General features: G+C 41.1%; 2 protein-coding genes, 1 long non-coding RNA gene and 1 pseudogene across 5 annotated transcripts; all 4 read left to right on the top strand.

The window, feature by feature from the left end:
* The first annotated feature begins 1,343 nt into the window (after positions 1-1,343).
* LOC109940636 (uncharacterized) lies at positions 1,344-2,541 on the top strand. Its single transcript, XM_020540238.1, has 5 exons — positions 1,344-1,658; positions 1,747-1,831; positions 1,917-2,041; positions 2,132-2,203; positions 2,303-2,541. The coding sequence occupies exons 1-5, from the start codon at positions 1,409-1,411 to the stop codon at positions 2,377-2,379; spliced, it is 609 nt and encodes a 202-aa protein (XP_020395827.1). The 5' UTR covers positions 1,344-1,408; the 3' UTR covers positions 2,380-2,541.
* An 8,415-nt stretch (positions 2,542-10,956) lies between these two features.
* On the top strand, positions 10,957-13,412 carry LOC109940635 (uncharacterized). The gene is made up of 10 exons (XM_035960189.1): positions 10,957-11,137; positions 11,218-11,343; positions 11,424-11,557; positions 11,632-11,707; positions 11,792-12,207; positions 12,289-12,487; positions 12,571-12,687; positions 12,764-13,021; positions 13,112-13,184; positions 13,282-13,412. Exons 1-8 carry the CDS (start codon positions 11,081-11,083, stop codon positions 12,926-12,928), a joined length of 1,290 nt encoding a protein of 429 aa, XP_035816082.1. The 5' UTR covers positions 10,957-11,080; the 3' UTR covers positions 12,929-13,021; positions 13,112-13,184; positions 13,282-13,412.
* Positions 13,413-14,237: 825 nt separating this feature from the next.
* Positions 14,238-16,794, top strand: LOC103630269 (uncharacterized). 2 transcript variants are annotated; one of them, XR_554954.3, is made up of 3 exons: positions 14,238-14,352; positions 14,424-14,515; positions 16,508-16,794. It is a non-coding gene; the product is annotated as an uncharacterized lncRNA (long non-coding RNA). The 2 variants fall into 2 exon arrangements; XR_004850355.1 differs by having other exon boundaries at positions 14,335-14,515.
* Positions 16,795-17,654: 860 nt separating this feature from the next.
* LOC103630270 (uncharacterized) lies at positions 17,655-19,566 on the top strand (annotated as a pseudogene). Its single transcript, NR_156182.1, has 3 exons — positions 17,655-17,860; positions 18,143-19,105; positions 19,307-19,566. The product of NR_156182.1 is annotated as an uncharacterized protein (transcript).
* The last annotated feature ends 346 nt before the right edge of the window (positions 19,567-19,912 follow it).

Genomic DNA, 19,912 nt, shown 5'->3' with positions numbered 1-19,912 from the left:
TAAGCACAGCACTTTGCCACTGAAAGGCCAGTATTGATTCATAATGAGTATCAGAGCCACAAGTATGCCTCACTGAATGCCACAAGTTATCTGCTGGTGGAGTTTAACTCTGTGAATAAGAAAAACTGTTGGACAGAAAATGATTTATTCTGGAGGTTCATTACTCGCAACTGAAAGGAAAAAATGTCTCTGTGAATAAACATGTTTCTTTATCAAAGCGACAAACTGATTTATTCAGCAGTAAATGATTTATTCTGGAGAACGTGTTTATTCACAGTACAATGGGCAAAAAATTGATGTTGTTCTCCATCGGTAATCTTGTAGAGGATTAGTGATTAACATGCTGCTCGGTACTAACTGAATAAACTGATGTACTCCTAATTTCTTAAAAGTTGAGAAGCCTTCAAACATGCCTGAAATATGAAGAATCCAAAAAACAGAGAAGCATGTCTTCAGAACAAAACACAAGTAATGAAGCATACGTCCTTCCTTACATACCTGCTCCTCCTCACAACATTGACTTCTCTTAGTTGACTGCTGGTGGAGTTTAACTCTAGCAAATGATCTGCTTGCATCCTCCTTGTCAATTACAGAAGGATTAATGAGTATCAGAGCCACAAGTATGCCTCACTGAGTGCCACAAGTTATCTGCTGGTGGAGTTTAACTCTGTGAATAAGAAAAACTGTTGCACAGAAAATGATTTATTCTGGAGGTTCATTACTCGCAACTGAAAGGAAAAAATGTCTCTGTGGATAAACACGTTTCTTTATCAAAGCGAATCAGGAAATCTAGCTGCAGCAAATATTCGAGTAGACACAGCTTCCAAGGCTTCTTGCGGGCATTCACTGTTAAGGAACATCACAGATTCAGTGACCAATTGCAAAAGAAAGTCTTACTGTTCCAAGGCTTCTTGCCCCCAGTTATAATATTTTTACCAGAATATTGAACCGCGAAAGTATGACATGTGTTCTATTTAAATTTTTAAATTTTAATGCAACAAGGTTTTGATGGAACCGGTCGTATTGAACCGCGATAGAGCCGCAATGGACCGCCTAAAACGGATGCCTATGTAAGTTATTATATATATAAAATATATTTACACAAAATTTGTCTATCAAAGTTATGACCGTTATTTAGTCGTATGTTTAATATAGCTTCAGGTTGTTCGACGACTACCGTGAAGAAGATTTTTATGGGCTACCGCGGAAATACAGTATTGTCGCTCGGGTAGAAGTTAAATTCCCGAAGGAACCACGTTTCCGTGACAGACAACATTTCATTTTTTATGACATCAATGTAAGCCAACAATTCTTTAAGTTTCATTTTCAAAGTTACTCGATCTTCATACCATCGCCTCTTCTCCTACTGAAATACTATTAGGGAGCCAAGATCGAGGCCATAACATATATGTATGAGACAGTCAAACATTTCGACAATTTGCTCCATGAAAAGCATGTTTACAAGATGCATAATGTAAAGTTCAGTCTTCATCCGGGTGAATTTAATTTTCGTCATCTAAATGGTCCCATGGAATTGTGTCTTGACCAACAAACTATCGTGGAGCCATACATTGTTCCAATTCAAATGGCGCCATTCCCAAAACAAATACTCTTGAACCTTGCTGATATTGCCGAGTTGCCAAACAGGACTTTAGTCGGTAAGAATATATCGATCTCTTAATATTATTAAAATATCGTTTACACAACCTTCAGTATTAATCCATTTATAAATTGTTATTTTTGTAGACATTATGGCTATTGTAGTCCACTTGGATACAATTCATCGCACAATGTGGGGACCTTTCAGAAAGATTGTTATAATGGATGCTAGGTATATTCCGTTAATTGTATATTATATATATATATATTCAATTCTAAATATTACTAACCTATTCTTACCAAAATCAATGTCGTAGAGGGTATTTACATATCATTAAAGTTTGGGGTGACCTACTAAACAAAAATGCACTACGCTGGGCGTTGGCTAAGGAGGATTATGGCATAATAATTGGGACTATGTTTAGACGGTTCAGAAGACAAGGTACAACATATCTTACGCCTTTCAAAAACTTCTGTCACTAAGTTTTGCTTTATAATGATTCGTAACGGAGATTTAAATGTGTAATTCTAGAGTGCCTCGAGTCTTCGGATTATACCGCAATACACTTCAATCCGTTCCATCACAACACCCATCATTTTGGACGTAAGTATATTCTAAAAAATTAGTTACATTTAAATCGTGACTGTTCTCATTATATCATGAACTACGTGTAGATGTGATTAATTGTGGCATTCATTGCAGCAATTCAAAAAGCTTTGGTGGCGCTGAACAACCGTCAATTTGCCGTTACATTTCTTGAAGAACAAAGGCGTAGATAGATTCTACAAATTCACAAAGAGCAATAATTGGGTCTATGTTTAGGCCTCCTGTGATTCTATAATGATAGAATACGTGTCGTACTGTTATTGATCAACCAAAAGCAACATGAGGCAAACTTGTATGTCTATGAATTTTGTTTGTAATACCTATGACATGGGTTTAATAAGAGATATTTTGTGGATTTTTTTGTTCCCATGATTAATAAATATTTTGTGCGAAAAATTGAATTCCCGTAAAAATTAGTGCAAACTTACTTAGCATCGCCAAATGGTGTAACTACATGAAGAAGCTCCTGTGGAGTTGAGCCTGGATCCAATTCATAACACTCCTTGGGAGCATCACGAGCTTCAAATCGGACGAGATGTGTTCATGTTAAAGCTCTATAAAGCGTAGATCTAAAGTAACAAAAATGTCTAGCGTGAGGTGTTGCTTCATACGCAACAAGACTGCTAGACTTGAGCAGATCGTAGAAACAGTTCAAATTATCATTTCAACCAACCTTTATATACGCGAACAGTTCAAATAATCATTTGAGAGCCTAGCGTCCAGTGAGAGATTCATAGTCAAGAGGCATATTTGGATGAACACGAGAATGAAGGTTTGTCTTCGGCAATTCAGGGAAATCTTGATCAGGCTCTTCGTCTTCAAAGTGACGGTTTACTGAAAACAACTCACTCTTAGGAGGCAATGGCCTTTCCACAGACTAAATTTCCACATCATTTTCAACTTCGGAATCTGAACACAGTCCCTCAGAATCATCAAACTTTATCTCTGAGTGCACCTTCCGATCAGCACAACAGTTCCTTCTCCGTGTCTTCGTTGAGTCCAATCTACAGGGTAGCCGTCTTTGTCATATTCTACATGGTTCTTTCCACTGAACCTTCTTCTACCGTATGTTTTCCCTTCATGATGATTTTGTTCATCAATGGCATTTGCATCTTCTTTCAAGGAGGATCTACTCGAGTTGCTCATCGACTGTCTCTTGAGGGTATGAGTGAATTCATGAGTTGCTCATCGACTGTCTCTTTTGTGGAATTTGCTTCTTCATTAGCGGGTATACTAGCTCCAACTGCATCCTTTTCTAATATTATCATGTGTTTGTTGGACCGTGTGTTTAGTACTTTTTGCACATGTTGGATATTTGGACATTGTTGAATCACAATTTTTGATTGCCCTATGCTTGAGTAAATACCATTATCAAATGTAGTTTCATAATTTATCTCTCTCATGTGATACAGATATTAATCAAACTTAGGATAGTTTGAACTAGAAGAAACGTTCCACTGTCCATAATAGGGTTTCTTTATGGAGAACGTACAACCAATAGAAACAGATCAGATGGAACATAATGATGGTCGCACACCATTGACAAACATCTCAAACACCATTACTATAGGTAAAGGTTATTACACGCGTGTCGATTAACGTTTGAAACGTAGTATGTAGGGGAACACTAATACACAAGGTTATATTGTAGCTGATGAAAATGGATCAAAATCGCTTGGTCCAATTGTCGATGCTAAGGAACGTAAGAGGCAAAGGGAAAGGGAAAGATATGCCGCGATGACCGTTGAACAAAAAAACGAGAAAAGTAGAAAGCGTCGTGAAGTAAGCCAACGAAATAAAGGACCTCCTATACAGACAGAGGTATATGATCATCTTGGTTCAGGTATATGATCATTGTAACAATTATTTCAATAGATCCTCTTGTGGATTAGTGAATATCTATTAATCTTATTTTTGGTTGTCATTGTGTTTCATAGTTAGTCTTTCAGATGGATGTAGCACAATTGATTTCACAAACTTCGCAACACAAGCTACAACGGGTATACCAATCACAATTTTTTTCACCCATCGTTTTCTGCTAGGGAGATTTGTAGCCATGAAAATCATTTTGCCACTGTTGATTTGGCAGTTCCAAATAATAACACTTCACCGGCCGATAATTTTAACGAACGAGAAAGGCAAAGGCATAGAGAAAGACGTGCAAAAATGTCAGTAGACCAAAGGAACGAGTTGAATAAGAAGCGTCGTGATGCGCGACAACAAAACAAGGGACAACATATGATGTCCACTGTGTTAGGAGGTGATGAAACAGGTCAAATTTAAATTAACGATTCTTTGCATAAACCTAGACTTAGAAAGTAATGTGTGCATTGTTTTTTAGATGGAAACGAAAATGTAAATGCGAATCAAGATGATGATAGCGATTGGTTGCATAGGAACGAGACATTCAAGGCAGACGATGTTTTCACAACTAGAGACCTACTGACACCAGGTACATGACTGTTCACTCAACTAATTTTGCAAAATAGCTGATTTCAGGCGGTTTAACGTATACATGCCTTATTCTAGGTGGTGTGCAAGAAACTGTTGGTACCACGCCTAACCATAATTTGGAAAGGGCCGCCTACTTTAGAGAGCGGTACAAAAACTTAACTCCCACCGAGAGGGAGTTTAGGCGTGAACGCGTTAGGTTGTATAATAATACACCAAAGCGGAAAGGGTCAAAGATAGAGTACATAAGAAAACGTAGAGCATTGTTGGCTGACACATTGAGTCAGGAGTCCATCGCCATGGAGTCCCCAACATATACCCCTGAGGTTGTACACCCTGCAACAAATGCAATTGAACCTGATGGATCCACAATTACCCCCTGCGACTGGGTTATCCCTGAAATCGCCAGTAACCCGTTCCTGCCAGCTTCAACACATACTGAGGATGCCGATTCACTTCATATGTCTACTAGACCACTAAGACATAAACAACATGTGCCACGTGGTGAAAGACAAGCTATCTTAGCCCGTCGAAACCGGCAATTTGAAGCATCCATTTCAAGGAACAAGGCTACTGCTACTGAGGATACTATGGGTGACGCTGGGGAAGGGGATGATCGGACACAACCCCATATGACTGCAAAGATCAACAACAATGGTAATTACTATCATTGTTTTCAAGTCAGACGAGTTGTCGGTCATTTTGGCTGATCGACTTGGACGATTAATCGTGACCACTATCGATTGATCGGATGACTTGAAAACAATGATTACTATCCTATCTTAAATGGATGCAGCATGACCCTTGTTGGCGTGTAGTTCGACTAAACGTGTGTTTCCATCAGTACAATGTAGGAATCAATGCCATGATGCTATCGTGGCAACAAATGAGAGTGCAAGTATGACCGAACAAGGAAGTGGGGTGGATCATACCCAGTCAAAGCCAAGGGTCATTTCCAATGGTAATTGTTAAGAATCTTTATTCAGGTTACATATTTTCCCCACCCTGTTATCCTGAATGCCCTTGTATTTTATGTGGCTTGTATTTTCACGTTCCAGTTGATGACGATGACGGTGTCGTATTTGAAGACGATGCTGATGAGAATGAGGGATACCTATTCGCTGGGCAATGTACTAATTTCAATCTTTTTATGATACAAATGCTAATATAAATACATATGTCTTACTCATTGTTTCCAAAAAATATCAGATGAGGATACCGATGAGGATATAGAGGTCGATGTTAGTCAAGATGAATCGACTGCCACTGATGTTTCTGACCCGTACGACAAGGTGTACAACAACATTCCTGAAGAAACACATATGCTCAAGACTGTTCCCAATTGCGGTTATTGCACCGCGAAGAAGTTTGAGTATGAGACACCTGGTTTTTGTTGTCGTGGTGGGAAGGTTGAGCTAGCCCCACTGGAGACCCCTCCCCAACTCAAGAGGTTGTGGGATAGTGCAGACTCTGATGCTAGGCACTTTCGTGATAACATTAGGTTTTTTAATGGCCATTTCTCTTTCACTTCCCTATACTGTTGCCTCGATAGTATGACAACTAATGTAAGGGATTCTGGTATATACACATTCCGAGCATAGGGCATGATGTACCACAATATCAAGTCATTTGGTAGGGATGGTGGGGCAGAGCATAAACACCTTGAGCTTTACTTTTATGATGATGATCCCACTCTCGAGCATCGGTATCGTAAGTGTCGCGAAGAGCATCAACAGAAAGACAAAGAGGTTATTCGACAGATAGTCGACATACTACGTGGAAACCCGTACTCCGAGCACCTTAGGACCATGGGTCACGTTGAGAACCTTGATGACTATCGTATCGCGTTGAACCTAGACCAGACGTTGAACCAGAAGACATATAACACACCTCTCACTTCGGAGGTGGCCGCTGTCTGGATCGAAGGGAGCGAAGGGCGAGGCCAGTTCAGCAAGAGTGTTATGCTCCATGGGAAGGACAGTTCAAGCCACTGCATCCGCTCATACCATGGATGCTACGATGCACTATCATATCCGTTGTTCTTCCCTAGAGGTGAACTTGGCTGGCACGCAAATATCCCAAAGGTTGGAGTATCCATGGACGAAGTGGATGCATACCGTGCGACACATAGGGCAAGTAATGCAAATGATGAAGATGCGGGTTAGTTGTTTGTTTATATTTTGAAATATTTGCGCATTATTAACTATTTTTTCATCATCACTCACTTTATAATCCTTGCGTATGCAGAATCTCCTAGCCATTTATGTGTGTCTGTACGTGACTACTACTGCTACAAATTCCAGATTCGCCCCGGGGTATTCAATCCTATACTTCATGGAAAGCGGCTTTTTCAGCAGTTCGCGGTCGACACGTACATAAAGATTGAGAACTCTCGTTTAGATTACATACGCAAGAATCAGGATCGGTTAAGGGCAGACCTGTACCAGGGCTTGGTGGATAGCATGCTAGATGGAGATATTAGAGGAGAGAAGGTTGGCAAGCGAACTGTGCTGTCGACGTCGTTTATTGGCGGTCCTCGTGACATGAGACGTCGGTATATGGATGCTATGGCTCTGGTGCGGAAGTTTGGTAAACCAGACATATTTCTTACCATGACATGTAACCCTAACTGGGATGAGATAAGGAGGGAGCTTCTCCCTGGGCAGACACCGCAAGATCGTCCGGATCTTGTAGTGCGTGTCTTTCATGCGAAGCTACAAGAGTTAAAGCATCGGCTGACTAAACAGGATATTCTTGGTAAGGTCCGAGCCTACGTCTATGTCGTGGAGTTTCAGAAGCGGGGTTTGCCGCATGCCCATTTTCTACTCATAATGCAGAGGAAGTACAAGCTCACATGTCCTGAGCAGTACGACCTTTTGATCTCAGCCGAGATCCCAAGCAACAAGTACCCTGAACTACGAAAGATGGTTATCAAGCATATGATGCATGGCCCGTGTGGGTCGCTAAACCCTAACTGCCCATGCACTAAGGGTCGTAAATCGTGCAAGAATCATTACCCTCGGCCTTTCAGTGACACAACCTTGCAAGGGAAAGATTCGTACCCTATTTATAGACGTCGTGACGATGACCGTAAAGAAAAGGTCCGAGGGTGCAAACTGGACAATAGATGGGTTGTCCCTTATAACCCATACCTCCTTCGCCTCTTCAACTGCCACATCAATGTCGAGGCATGTGGGAGCATCAAGGCTGTTAAATACCTGTTCAAATACATATACAAAGGCCATGATCGTGCGTCTGTTGTTATGAGAGATGCGAGCAAGGCAGATGATGATGTTGATGAGATCAAGCAGTATAGAGATGCAAGGTGGGTGACTCCTCCGGAAACCTTGTGGAGGATATACGGCTTTGAGCTTAGTCAGATATCTCCACCTGTTATGCAGCTTCAACTCCATCTTCCAAACATGCACATGGTGGCGTTTCACGAGCGACAAATGGTCGAGCGAGTCGTCAACCGTCCAGGTGTTGATAGGTCGATGCTCACATCATATTTTGAGGCGAATAGGCTACACGAGGAGGCTCGTGGCATCCTATATCGTGACTTCCCTGAGTGGTACACTTGGCAGAGTGGTAAGGGAAAAGTATGGCAACGGAGGAAACGAGATACAGGTGGACAAGTCGGTAGGATAGTCTCTGCTCATCCGGCTGAGGGGGAGCGCTACTATCTTCGTGTTCTCCTAAACCACGTGACTGGCGCCGCCTCCTATGTGGATTTAAGGACAGTTGATGGTGTCACCCTACCGACTTTTCGTGAGGCAGCAGAGAGAAGGGGACTACTTGAGTCGGACAACACACTGGATGAGTGTCTCACTGAACGTGCTCTTTTCCAGATGCCATCGTCGCTGCGACGACTTTTTGCCACAATACTGGTGTACTGTGAGCCAAGCGATGTGGCTGTACTCTGGCAGAAACACAAAGATTCTATGTCCGAGGACTATCAACACAAGAGTCAGAACAAAACTCATGTTGAGCAGATGGTATTGATTGACATTAGGAACATGCTGCAGTCAATGGGAAAGGACATAAAGACATTCCCTCTACCTCCTATGATCGACGCGTATGACGATGCTATTGGTACTGCTAGGGAGGTTTACGAGGAGGAAAGTATCCAACCAACAGTGGAAGATGTGGCTCTTAAAGACTCTCTTAACGAGGAACAGAGGGCCGCCTATGATAAGATTATGTCTGCCGTTGACACCGATCAGGGCGGATTATTCTTTGTGGATGGACCTGGTGGCACCGGGAAGACTTATCTATACAGAGTGCTGCTCGCGACGCTACGCAACCAGGGCAAGATTGCAGTGGCAACAGCTACATCTGGCGTTGCGGCTTCCATAATGCCTGGAGGAAGAACCGCCCATTCACGCTTCAAGATACCACTCACTATTGACGATGGCGCTGTATGTAGCTTCACGAAGCAGAGTGGAACAGCAGAGTTGCTACGAAAAGCATCTCTCATTATCTGGGACGAGGCTTCTATGACTAAGAGACAAGCCGTGGAGGCACTGGACAATAGCATGCGCGATATAATGGGTCGCCCCGCACTGCCATTTGGTGGTAAAACCATTGTCTTCGGTGGAGATTTCAGACAGGTCTTGCCTGTTGTTCGTAAAGGGTCAAGGGCTCAAGTGGTCGCGTCTTCGCTACGAATGTCTTACCTATGGGAGTCCATGTCCCACTTAAAGCTTGTTAGCAACATGAGAGCAAAAAATGACCCTTGGTTTGCAGAGTTTTTGCTGCGCGTAGGCGGTGGAACTGAGGAAACAAATAGTGACGGCGACATTCGTCTTCCTGATGATGTGTGTGTGCCTTACAGTGGGAGTGACAACGATCTTGACAACCTAATAGACTTTGCTTTCCCAAATCTCAACGAAAATATGTCTGATTCCACCTACATCACTTCAAGGGCGATACTGTCAACACGGAACGACTGGGTTGATATGATAAATGTTAAGATGATTGATCGTTTTCAAGGGGAGCATATGGTGTATCATAGTTTCGATAGCGCCATGGATGATCCCCACAACTACTACCCACCTGAGTTCCTAAACACATTGACGCCTAATGGGCTACCACCTCATGTTTTGAAGCTCAAGATTGGATGTCCTGTTATATTGCTCCGGAATATAGACCCTGCAAATGGACTTTGCAATGGCACCAGGTTGGTCGTTCGTGGCTTCCAAAGAAATAGCATTGACGCAGAGATTGTACTGGGTCAACACGTTGGAAAACGGATTTTCCTACCGCGTATACCGTTGTGTCCCTCCGATGAAGAGATGTTCCCTTTCCAGTTCAAAAGAAAGCAGTTTCCTGTACGGCTTAGCTTTGCAATGACGGTTAACAAAGCACAGGGTCAGACTATTCCCAATGTTGGTGTATACTTGCCTGAACCAGTGTTCTCTCATGGCCAACTATATGTTGCTCTATCTAGAGCGACGGCCCGATCGAACATAAAGATTCTTGTCATCCCAGCTGTCGATGGGAGGAAAAAGTCAAGGAAGGGTGTAAAGAAAACCCCCACCGTAGATTGTGGGACATATACCAAGAACATCGTCTACAAAGAGGTCCTAACAAATTAGACCCATGGTAAGAGTTGCATGTTCAGCTAACAAACTAATAGGATGATGTTTGTCTTATGTTTGATTGGTCTGGTGTATTATCAAGTCATGTTTGCATGCTACAATTGTTTTTATTAGAGACGCACATGTTTGTGTATTATTAGAGCATGCATACTATCTTAAAGTATTGTTGAGTTTTGGATCATTTGTGAAATTAGCAATAATAATTTTTATGCATCTAACAATTTGTTATGAATGTAGGTTTTTGTCCCGCGAGAATGGAATCTCTATTTGTAGGCTTGTCTCATAACAAGCCAAAAAAATCGGTGGCAACCGCAATAGTTCGAGAAGGTATTAAAATTTTCATAGTTCTGTATGGATCAATTTGTTTTTTTTTGTAATAACTAATTTTAGTTTTATCTCATGACTGGTTGCTCCTAGACTATATTTGCACGCAAGGTGATCTTGCTCTCATCGATTTTATCAAGGAAATCCCTTGTGAACCAAGGGTAGAAGTCGTTCTTATTGATGATGCCTTTGTTGAAAGGAAGTGGATGGAGTGTTTATTTCAGCCGAGCGCATATTTAGGCGACGAGGTAATGCATGCTTAGTTTTTATATTTGGCGACGTTGTTATGTATAAGTTTTTTTACTCATCCTGGTATTTTTAACCACAACTTACACACTTGCAGGTTATAGACTGTTACATAAATTTGATAAAAGCCCAAAAGCATCTAAAGTGTCGATCTGGAGGTCGCGTTCACATAGAAAATGCTTTCCAGTTCAATTTCCTGAAGCGAGATGGTGATCTTGAAATTAAAACAGAGGAGCTATATCCAATTAAAGACATGACACACATATGTAGCGCTGAACGAAGGGTGTTACTTTACCTAGACCATGACATGGTACATATGAGTTTGCAATCTGAACAGTTAGTGTTTATATGTATTTTATTCTTATGCAAGTATTTATAATTGTTTTGTAGGTGTTTATTCCGATAAACATCCGAGAGACGCATTGGTATCTTGTTGTGATCCATGCAAGAAATATGGAGATACAAGTGCTCGATTCACTTGGTACTTCACAAGACCGCAAAGACCTCACTGACTCTGTGAGTATGCACAAACTAAACAATTATGAATTCAATATTAACTTATCCCAATCTCTAATTTTATTTTACCATATATAAAGATTAAAGGACTGCAAAGACAAATAGAAATGATATCTCAACGTAAGGAGTTAAAAGACCACAGGTGGCCAGACCTCCAAGTTGCTTCTTGGCCGCTCAGAGAAATAGACATGGGATATGCAAAGCAGACAGATAGGTACGTCCTAAGATCTTCTTTACCAATTTCTTCATTCATACTAATGTTTATGTTGGTATTAATGTATATTGTAGCTCTTCATGTGGCCTCTTTCTTTTGAACTATATCGAATACTGGACAGGGGATGAACTGTCTGACAGTTTTACCCAGGTATATTATTACTACTATGACATATATGGACATCTACAGTTGGTGTTACATATATAATGCTAAATAATTGTTTCTTATTTGTAGGATGACATGTCACACTTTAGGAAAAAAATGGCTGCTATATTACTATCTTCAGCCCTGAATAAGAGAAGGGGGTGTCTGTTATACAAAAATGAAAAAGAAGTTGACTCTGGAAGCCCATCTGATGTTGAGATATTAGAAAACCCAACAGATTCTAATAAGAGGAAACTACTCCACGTGCTTGATGATAGCGAAGTAGTGTTTGAAGATGAGGAAGGCCCTATTACTCAAGCAGACTTGCAAAGGTGGTTTGTTGATGATTGGGATAAAAGAGCTCCTGTAAAAGTCTCTAACGATGGTTGCACCAATGACTTTTTAATGGTTGGTCTTTCCACAAAGGACATGTCAGTGACCAAAGCCGATTCAATAGATGTTTTATGTGATTATATCATGGCAATAGAAGACGATACGACACTAGAGTAAGTGCTCATTGATTTATTTATTTTATGTATATCACTACTTAGATTCTTGATATAGAGTTTCGTCATGCTACATTACAGGAGAACATGGGTGCGAAGTTTCAATCCTTTTAAGATAGAAATATCTGTCAAAGACCTGCAAAACATATTAACGACAACTCAAGATATGATTCTAAGATGTTTTGATATGGCTGTTCGGCTGCTTGCCAATAAAGAGTCACGTAGACCGAAAGAAGAAATCATAAATAATAGAAAGCATTATATGGACATGCGTTTTTGGGTAAGTTTGTTTCCAATCATTAATGTATTAATATATAGTATCTACATCTAATCATCATGTGTACATGTATATATACTGTCCAGAGAATGGTTGGTTTTGGTAAACTTCCAAAGTACCATCAGGATCCTACAACAGAAGAGTTAGCCAAAACACTCGATTGTTGGCCATCAATGAATTATTATATCACGGGTTGTAGATATGTAAGTATGTGTTCATTTCGAATGTATTTATAAAGGACACTTCTGTTGTAGGATCCTAATGACTGATATTTTGCAGGTTCTCATGCCATGGAAATTCAATGGATGTCACGCCCTTTTCGTAATAGATCATGTTAAAAAGCATGTGACTTTTATCGATTTTACACCTACTCAAGATTGGTGTAAACACATGCCATACAAGAGGTTTGCGGAAGCGATTATCATGGCCTCAAAAAAAATATAAGATTGCTTACAGCAAGAAACGTTCTAGATGGGCGGAGGATATCTTTAAGTGGGAACATACAATTCAGACTGGTGTTCCAATTGACTTAAGAGGGTATTTTCTTCGTACCATCTTCTCAGCAGTTTAAATTTTTTCTATGATAATCATTGTATAAAACATAGTTGCCCAAATATTATTCTATAGGTTTAATACCAGCTACCTCGTTCTACAAGCTATGGCCATGTGGGGGAATGACAGACGACTGAAATTTGTTGGGGTGAGTGTAGTACGTTTGTTTTATGTTCAAAACTTACATTCTAGCTATCTCGTTCTACAAGATAATATGTTTTGTTCTCTTATCTCTTTGTCTGTAGGATGCAAAGACTCTTCGAAGAAACTTTGTGATTGATCTTTTAAGTTATGAGGACAATTCGTGCCGATATGCCATCCCTGCAAACATACAACAAAGACTTGTCGATATCGCTAAAAAGGATTAGCTGATTAGTGAACAGTTGTCGACACATTTGTCTGTAACTAATTTGTGTGATATTGATAATGTTTTCCACACGTATTTTGCATATTATAGTGATGTGTGTTGCTCCGTATCAATGTTTCATACAAATCTTTTACTTCCATCGCAACGCACGGGCACATATCTAGAATATATATTGTTATCGTGTTATTGTACGGTTCCGTTGCATATTATAGTGATGATAGTGCAAAGTTTGTTAAAAGGTAAGGGCAGCCATAATGTATAGTGTTGTAGTTGTATGTTTCATTTCTTTCTCTAATAAGTATTATATCATTTGATCAAGATCAAGTCAGTTTATGTTTGGGCAGGTTATAATGTTTTTGCCTTTTTATCTATTGTAGAGACACTTTCTACACGAAGCAAGCTTTCTATTGGTGTTGTGTGTCCATAAAATGCTCAAGTTAGAGCAATACAGGAAAAGGTTGGGAAGGCCTACAGGAGGAATGATTATTTCTCAGTGAAAGTAAAATCTGTGGATGGTTTCCAAGGCGCGGAGGAAGATATAATTATCATATCAACAGTCAGGAGTAATGGAGCTGGTACAGTTGGGTTTCTATCAAACTTACAGAGGACTAACGTGGCTCTAACAAGGACCAAGTAAGTTCTGCACCGAGCATTTAAATTTCACTTCAATTACTTCATAATCTTTTATCTGGTGCATGATAATAAAAACTGTTTGTAAACCTTTGTTGTACATGCCCAGATTGGAAACAAACTCTGTTTAAGGTAGTGGAGCATGGTGTATCATGCATGCATACCTCTGTCAGTTCTGTTTCTCTTAAGCATAAGTCTCTTTTAGATTGAATTTGACATACTTGAGCTACTTGGCTGCAGAGATTGGATCCTCCCGTCCAGACAACCTGATAGAACGACAGTGTATAAGAACAGGGCTCTTAGGATGCCTTTTGTCAAGGTCAGTCCTTTTGCATCAAGGATCTTTCTGTTACCATGGAACAGTAGTTACTAATGTCCATAACTGTGCAGTTGGGTCATAACTCTACCCTGAGAATTGAGATAGATGATCATGTGGTGCAAGATATTGAGTCCCTCATCTTTGATGACACACATAACAAATGGTAATGCTGCTGTTTGGATTACATCTCAATGGCTTCAAAAGAGATGTTATAGACTATGGGATTTGGTTATTTCAATGATGTCACTCTGACATGTCTTTGTCTCTGTTTGTCAGGTGGGCGAGAATTTGTTGAAGTGAAGGAATTTGGAGTGCCAGATATTCTGAAATCAATGGCCTGGTGTGGTGATAACATATGTCTTAGAATCAAGCGGGAATATATGATAATAAATAGCATGACCGGGACACTAACAGAAGTGTTTTCTTCTGGGAGGATCGCTCCTCCTTTAGTTGTGCCTCTCCCTACTGGGGAACTAATCCTTGGCAAGGTATAATACTTCAATAATTCAATGTTCGTGACGCTGTGTCCAATTACTGTTCCATTTCATAAATCTGTTAGATGGGTGATCCTTTTTGGTTCAAGTGTTCAAGTGACATCATTCTATGCTTTACGAGAAGAGTGGCAGATGTTCTAACAATGTGCTTATTTCCATTTTCTAATTTAAGGACATTGGAACCTTATCTTGTGAAATTATGAAATGTTTATGTCAAAGTTGATGTAAGACCCTTAGCTTTCATGTACTAAGATAGCACTGATACCAGCAAGAAATTTTCCAATATATCAGTGCAAACTATGATATTGAATGAAATAGTTTTTATATGAATCTCTTTTGAAGCCATTGAGATTCCCAACACTTAACTAGCTTCTTGAAGGATTCTTGTTTTCTTATTTAGTTTCAGTTAGTTCTTTATAGTACTGAGAAAGCGCTGGGGCCTGAGCCTGAGCCTGAGCCCGACGACGACGGCGCTGGTCCACGTCCACTCACTCTTCAGAACGAGAGCCCAGCGCTAAAGGTGTGGTGCCTCCTCCTTCCTTCACCTAATCACAGCTCTCGCTTAATCATATCAATCAGCTTGCTCGTTCCTTTGTCCGCCTACTCAGCTGATAAGGGAGGTTGCGACACTGGAGCTGGAGATCAAGCACTTGGAGCACTACCTGCTGGCACTCTACCGGAAAGTATTCGAGCAGCAGCAAGCACCCACCACCGCGCTGCCGCCTTCAGACGATCGGTGATGCTTTATTATAAGCACCGATTTTCTGATTCATATAGAGGTTGAATTTGAAATACAGTTGACAGAGAATTGCTTTTACATGTTTCTGATTCATATAGAAGCTCCTCTGAAGTCTAGGAGCAGAAGATAATAACTGAATGAGCCTTAAGAATGTTCAGACACATATAGCCTTGCGCAGCCTGAACGTTACAGAAGCTCCTCTGAAGTCTGAACAAAAAAAAATTTGAGGAAGAAGATAAGTTAGAAAACTAAGAAAGAAAATTAGATAGCGTAAGCTCTAAAGTCTAATCCTTTTTTTAATTTGGTACTCCAAACTTGCGCTCCATCTTTCTACGTCGCTCATCTACTTAGAAGCTTGATGCCAGAAAAAATAGTCTAAGGTGCGGCTGCTGAATTAGCCAGTCATTCAGGAATATCTGGGTTTGCGAGGTCCTTAATAGGATGCTTATTGGTGGTTGAAAAAAAGATTTGTTTGTCTTATCACTTGGTTTTTTATCTGCAGGAGATGTGGTTGGAGAAGTGATGAAGAGGTCTTTTTGAATGGTGTTGGAGGGAGAGGGAGGAGAGGAGAAGAGCATGGAAGCAGGCGGGCAGTGATTTTCAGCTAAAGGTCAGCGCTCGGCGCTCACTTGCCTGACAAAGGCTGCAGTGGGGGTGGACGGGTCAGCATCCGTGGCACCAGTTTAAACGTTGGAATGTCTCAGAGCAGATTTATTATTAGTTACCACTGCTTGTTTATTTCAATGCACAAGATATCAACCATTTGAACCCTACTTTGGACAGTTTTAAAAACAATGGCCAAAATTTTCAGATTCAGCTCCAGTTGAGAAAATAATATGGTGCACGCTATATTAAGGGCACCATGCTTACCATGGTACTGTTGGGTATCATATATTAATCATTGTGTCTGATCACTTCACAGGTAAGCGTCTCCGTGGATGGAGCCTGAAGTATATTCAAATTCAAGGCATGCCACAAAGCATCTCGCGTGTGGGATGCTCCGGCGTGTGGAAAGTAGAAAAGCCAAATAAATGGGTACATGTACAGCAGGCGTGAGTTCTTAAATACTCAGATTCCTTGTCCATAGGAAAATGCATAGTTCATACGAATCAGAGTGCACGATGCACGCAACTTGACGTCTCTACCGTTGTTTTCAACATGATGAACATGCGAATTTCGTGGTATTAATTGGGACCGTCTGATTTCTCATGGATCCATAGTTCTATTCCACAAGCATTTGAGATAAAGGGATCATGCAAACTGAAAAATGGGAGATGACATTACTGTACAACTTAGTATAATTCATAAACGGGATGTTTGGCTGGCATAACTCCGGTGTTGACTCTGGATTTTTTGAGAGCCGTGGTATATTTTTGTTTTTGTTTTGGAATACCTCATATACTGCTTCGGCAATCTTGGTATTCAATCTTGAAATACCTCATATATTCTGGAGAAATGGTTTCGGTTCGCCGTGCGTACGTTTGGGGTTGTTTCTCCCTCGCTTCTTCCTGGCGGCGGAAGATAGAGAAGGGCGAGTGGCCGCGCGGAACATCGACGACCGAGAGACCCCCTTGTCAACAACTCCATCTGCTATTCTCCCTGACGGTGTTCCTGGCAGCAAGATACCTGATGCTTTTGCCTTCATTCTTCTCACTAGGTGAGTGCCCATGCGTTGCAACGGGGACTTATGTATTATATGTCTCCGTTGCAACGCACGGGCATATACCTAGTAAATGTAATAAACGCTTTTTAAGGAGAACAGATGGTAATTGGTAACACCCGAATATAACACAACGACCACGGTTTTTTGCTACCAATTGTGCATCTCTACTACTCTATATGAACCTACTGTGGGCGTCCACACCCGCTTCACCGTGCCCCCGCCCTTCCCCACCGCACCTCCGTTGTCTCCATCGCAATCACCGCGGCGGCTTCACCATGTCCCCCAATCACCGCAGACCTCGGCTACTCGTCAGCACAATCAGAGGTGCGCCCACGTCCCCCAATACCAGCCCGGCTCCTCGCTGTAATCACTGCAGCGGCCAGATCTGACCTCGCCCGCGACCCATGGCATGCGCCCGAGCTACCCGCGTCCCCCAAAATCCACCCCGGATCCTCTCCCTTCCCCGGTATGCCAAAACCCGTCCCGGCTGCTCCCCGCCACATCGCGGTGCCTCAATACTCAAGACGCAGCAACCCCAATCTAGCGCAACTTCTTCACCGCCGACTGCGTTGTGTCGCCGTGGTGGGACCGGGTCCAGCTTGCCCGACACTGGTACCCATCTCATTGCACAGATGTAGGGAACACTCAGGGCAAGACCATGACAATCCAAACATGGTTGCTGTCGTCGTCCTTGATTTACCGCAACTTCTTCTGTGTTCAAATACGCCATTTGTTTAGCCAAGTGTATTTTTATTTATTCAGTCAAGAACTAACCAGCTCGCCCGACACCCACATACCCCATTCACTTCTAACATTCTTATAAATTGAACTATCCTCAAGTGCGGATTTTTATTCTTTAAGTTGATATAGTTCAGACTTACTTGTCTGGTGCAGGATAGCAATGTTGTTGAGAGGTGCCTGGCAGCAGTAAATGCTCTTGCTTCATACCATTTCAGAGAAAGATTAGGAGGGAGAGGAGGACAGAACTCGTAGCTCATGGAATCTGCAGGACCAAATGGCAAACTGCAGGAAAGCATACCAACTCAATTCTTCATACTTCTATTGTAAATACTTCTTTTTGAAGATCTCGGGTGAGCTGTGTACTGATAATTTGTTTTTTATTTTGATTGTTTTCAATATTAAGCGAAGTACTTATCAATTTGTTATTATCTTGTTTAATCACACCGCAAATTGTGTCTGAAGGGAACCAGACCATCAAAGCATCCATTGGTATTTGGACTTGTTCACATTTAACTTCAGTCTGCTAGATTTTTTATATACCGTGTGTTCTCTGCAACAATTACTCTATACATATGTACCATAACGTGAGGTTGAAAAGATTTATGTTCACAACTCTATAGATTTGTAAAGAGTTTCATGAGAAATGTGGTTACCTTTCTGCCCAGCTCCTCTTAGTGGCCTTCTTTCTATTTCCCACATCTTTGCACTGCTGCTGACTGAATTTCATCCACAGATATTTCACCAATTCACTGCTTCCTCACTATGAATCACCTGCTGCTGCTGCTGCAATCAACATTCAGTCGACACAAACCAGACAATTCACCTGGACACAAAACTGCAGCAGCAGCTGTGAACCATTCATTTAAATTTAGACAAAGCAGCAACAATTTCAGTCAATCATTCTAACTCAAACCAAGCAGCGGCAGTGTCGACCATTCTTACAAATTCAGAGCAAGCAGCCTCACTGCCGACCATTGTTTCCACTTTAGACCAAGAAGCAGCAGTGTCAACCATTCTTTCAAATTCAGAGCAATCAACCTCAGTGTCGACCATTATTTCCAATTTAGACTAACATGCAACAGTGTCAACCATTTAGTCAACCATTCTTTCCCCAAGGTTCTCTTCTTTTCTTTTATTAATCGTTTGATTACTTTTTGTTTCAGCTATTTATGTGGCAACAAACTCACTAGACATATACCCCCAAGACTAGGGAACATGAGTAATTTTAGCTACTTGTAAATTATTGTTAACTAAATAATTGTGTGCTGCTGTTGTCCGTAATTTTAATGAAGGTTAATATTTGTTCCATCCATGCAGCTGAATGACTAGAGGGGCAATTAGCAGGAGCAGAAGGAGCATGTGTCGCTAATCATGTTGTTAGCCTTTTTTATTCTTTGCTCCAGAAATTTGTTATCACATTTCTTTTGCCTTGAAACTTGAATAAACTTTCTTGTAGCAATTGCTAATACTAGAGGCTAAGCCTATATTTGGGTGCTTTTTCCTCCTATGATTGGCATACAGACATGCAGATGGATATTGATAATATGTATTATGAGGTACTATCTTTTATCATGTCTTATCCTGCCTGGATGTTAGAGGGGTTTTGTTATAGGATTATTTTCTTTGTGGAGGATTCTGCTAGGCGTGTGAACCTCTGTCTCCGCGCTCTCGCTTGACTGTTGATTTGACTAATTTGGTTGCTTAGATGTGGCTCTTATTAAAAACCATATGTAGATAGGCTTGCACTACGTACACGGTGGCATGGTAAACGTTGTGACCACGCTGTGATAATGCATGGATTCCATCAGTTTATTTTATTCGTCAATTGATCATGGTTGTGATCTATTTTGTTTAGATACTCTATGATTTGAATTTCCCCTCTTTTTTCGTTATATTTCTCCCTTAACTATAATGATTGTGATG

The sequence above is a fragment of the Zea mays genome, chromosome 6 (genome assembly GCF_902167145.1).
Source record: "Zea mays cultivar B73 chromosome 6, Zm-B73-REFERENCE-NAM-5.0, whole genome shotgun sequence".
Classification (NCBI taxonomy): domain Eukaryota; kingdom Viridiplantae; phylum Streptophyta; class Magnoliopsida; order Poales; family Poaceae; genus Zea; species Zea mays.
Note: the sequence above shows the minus strand (reverse complement) of the source record. Positions and strands in the feature narration are given on the sequence as shown.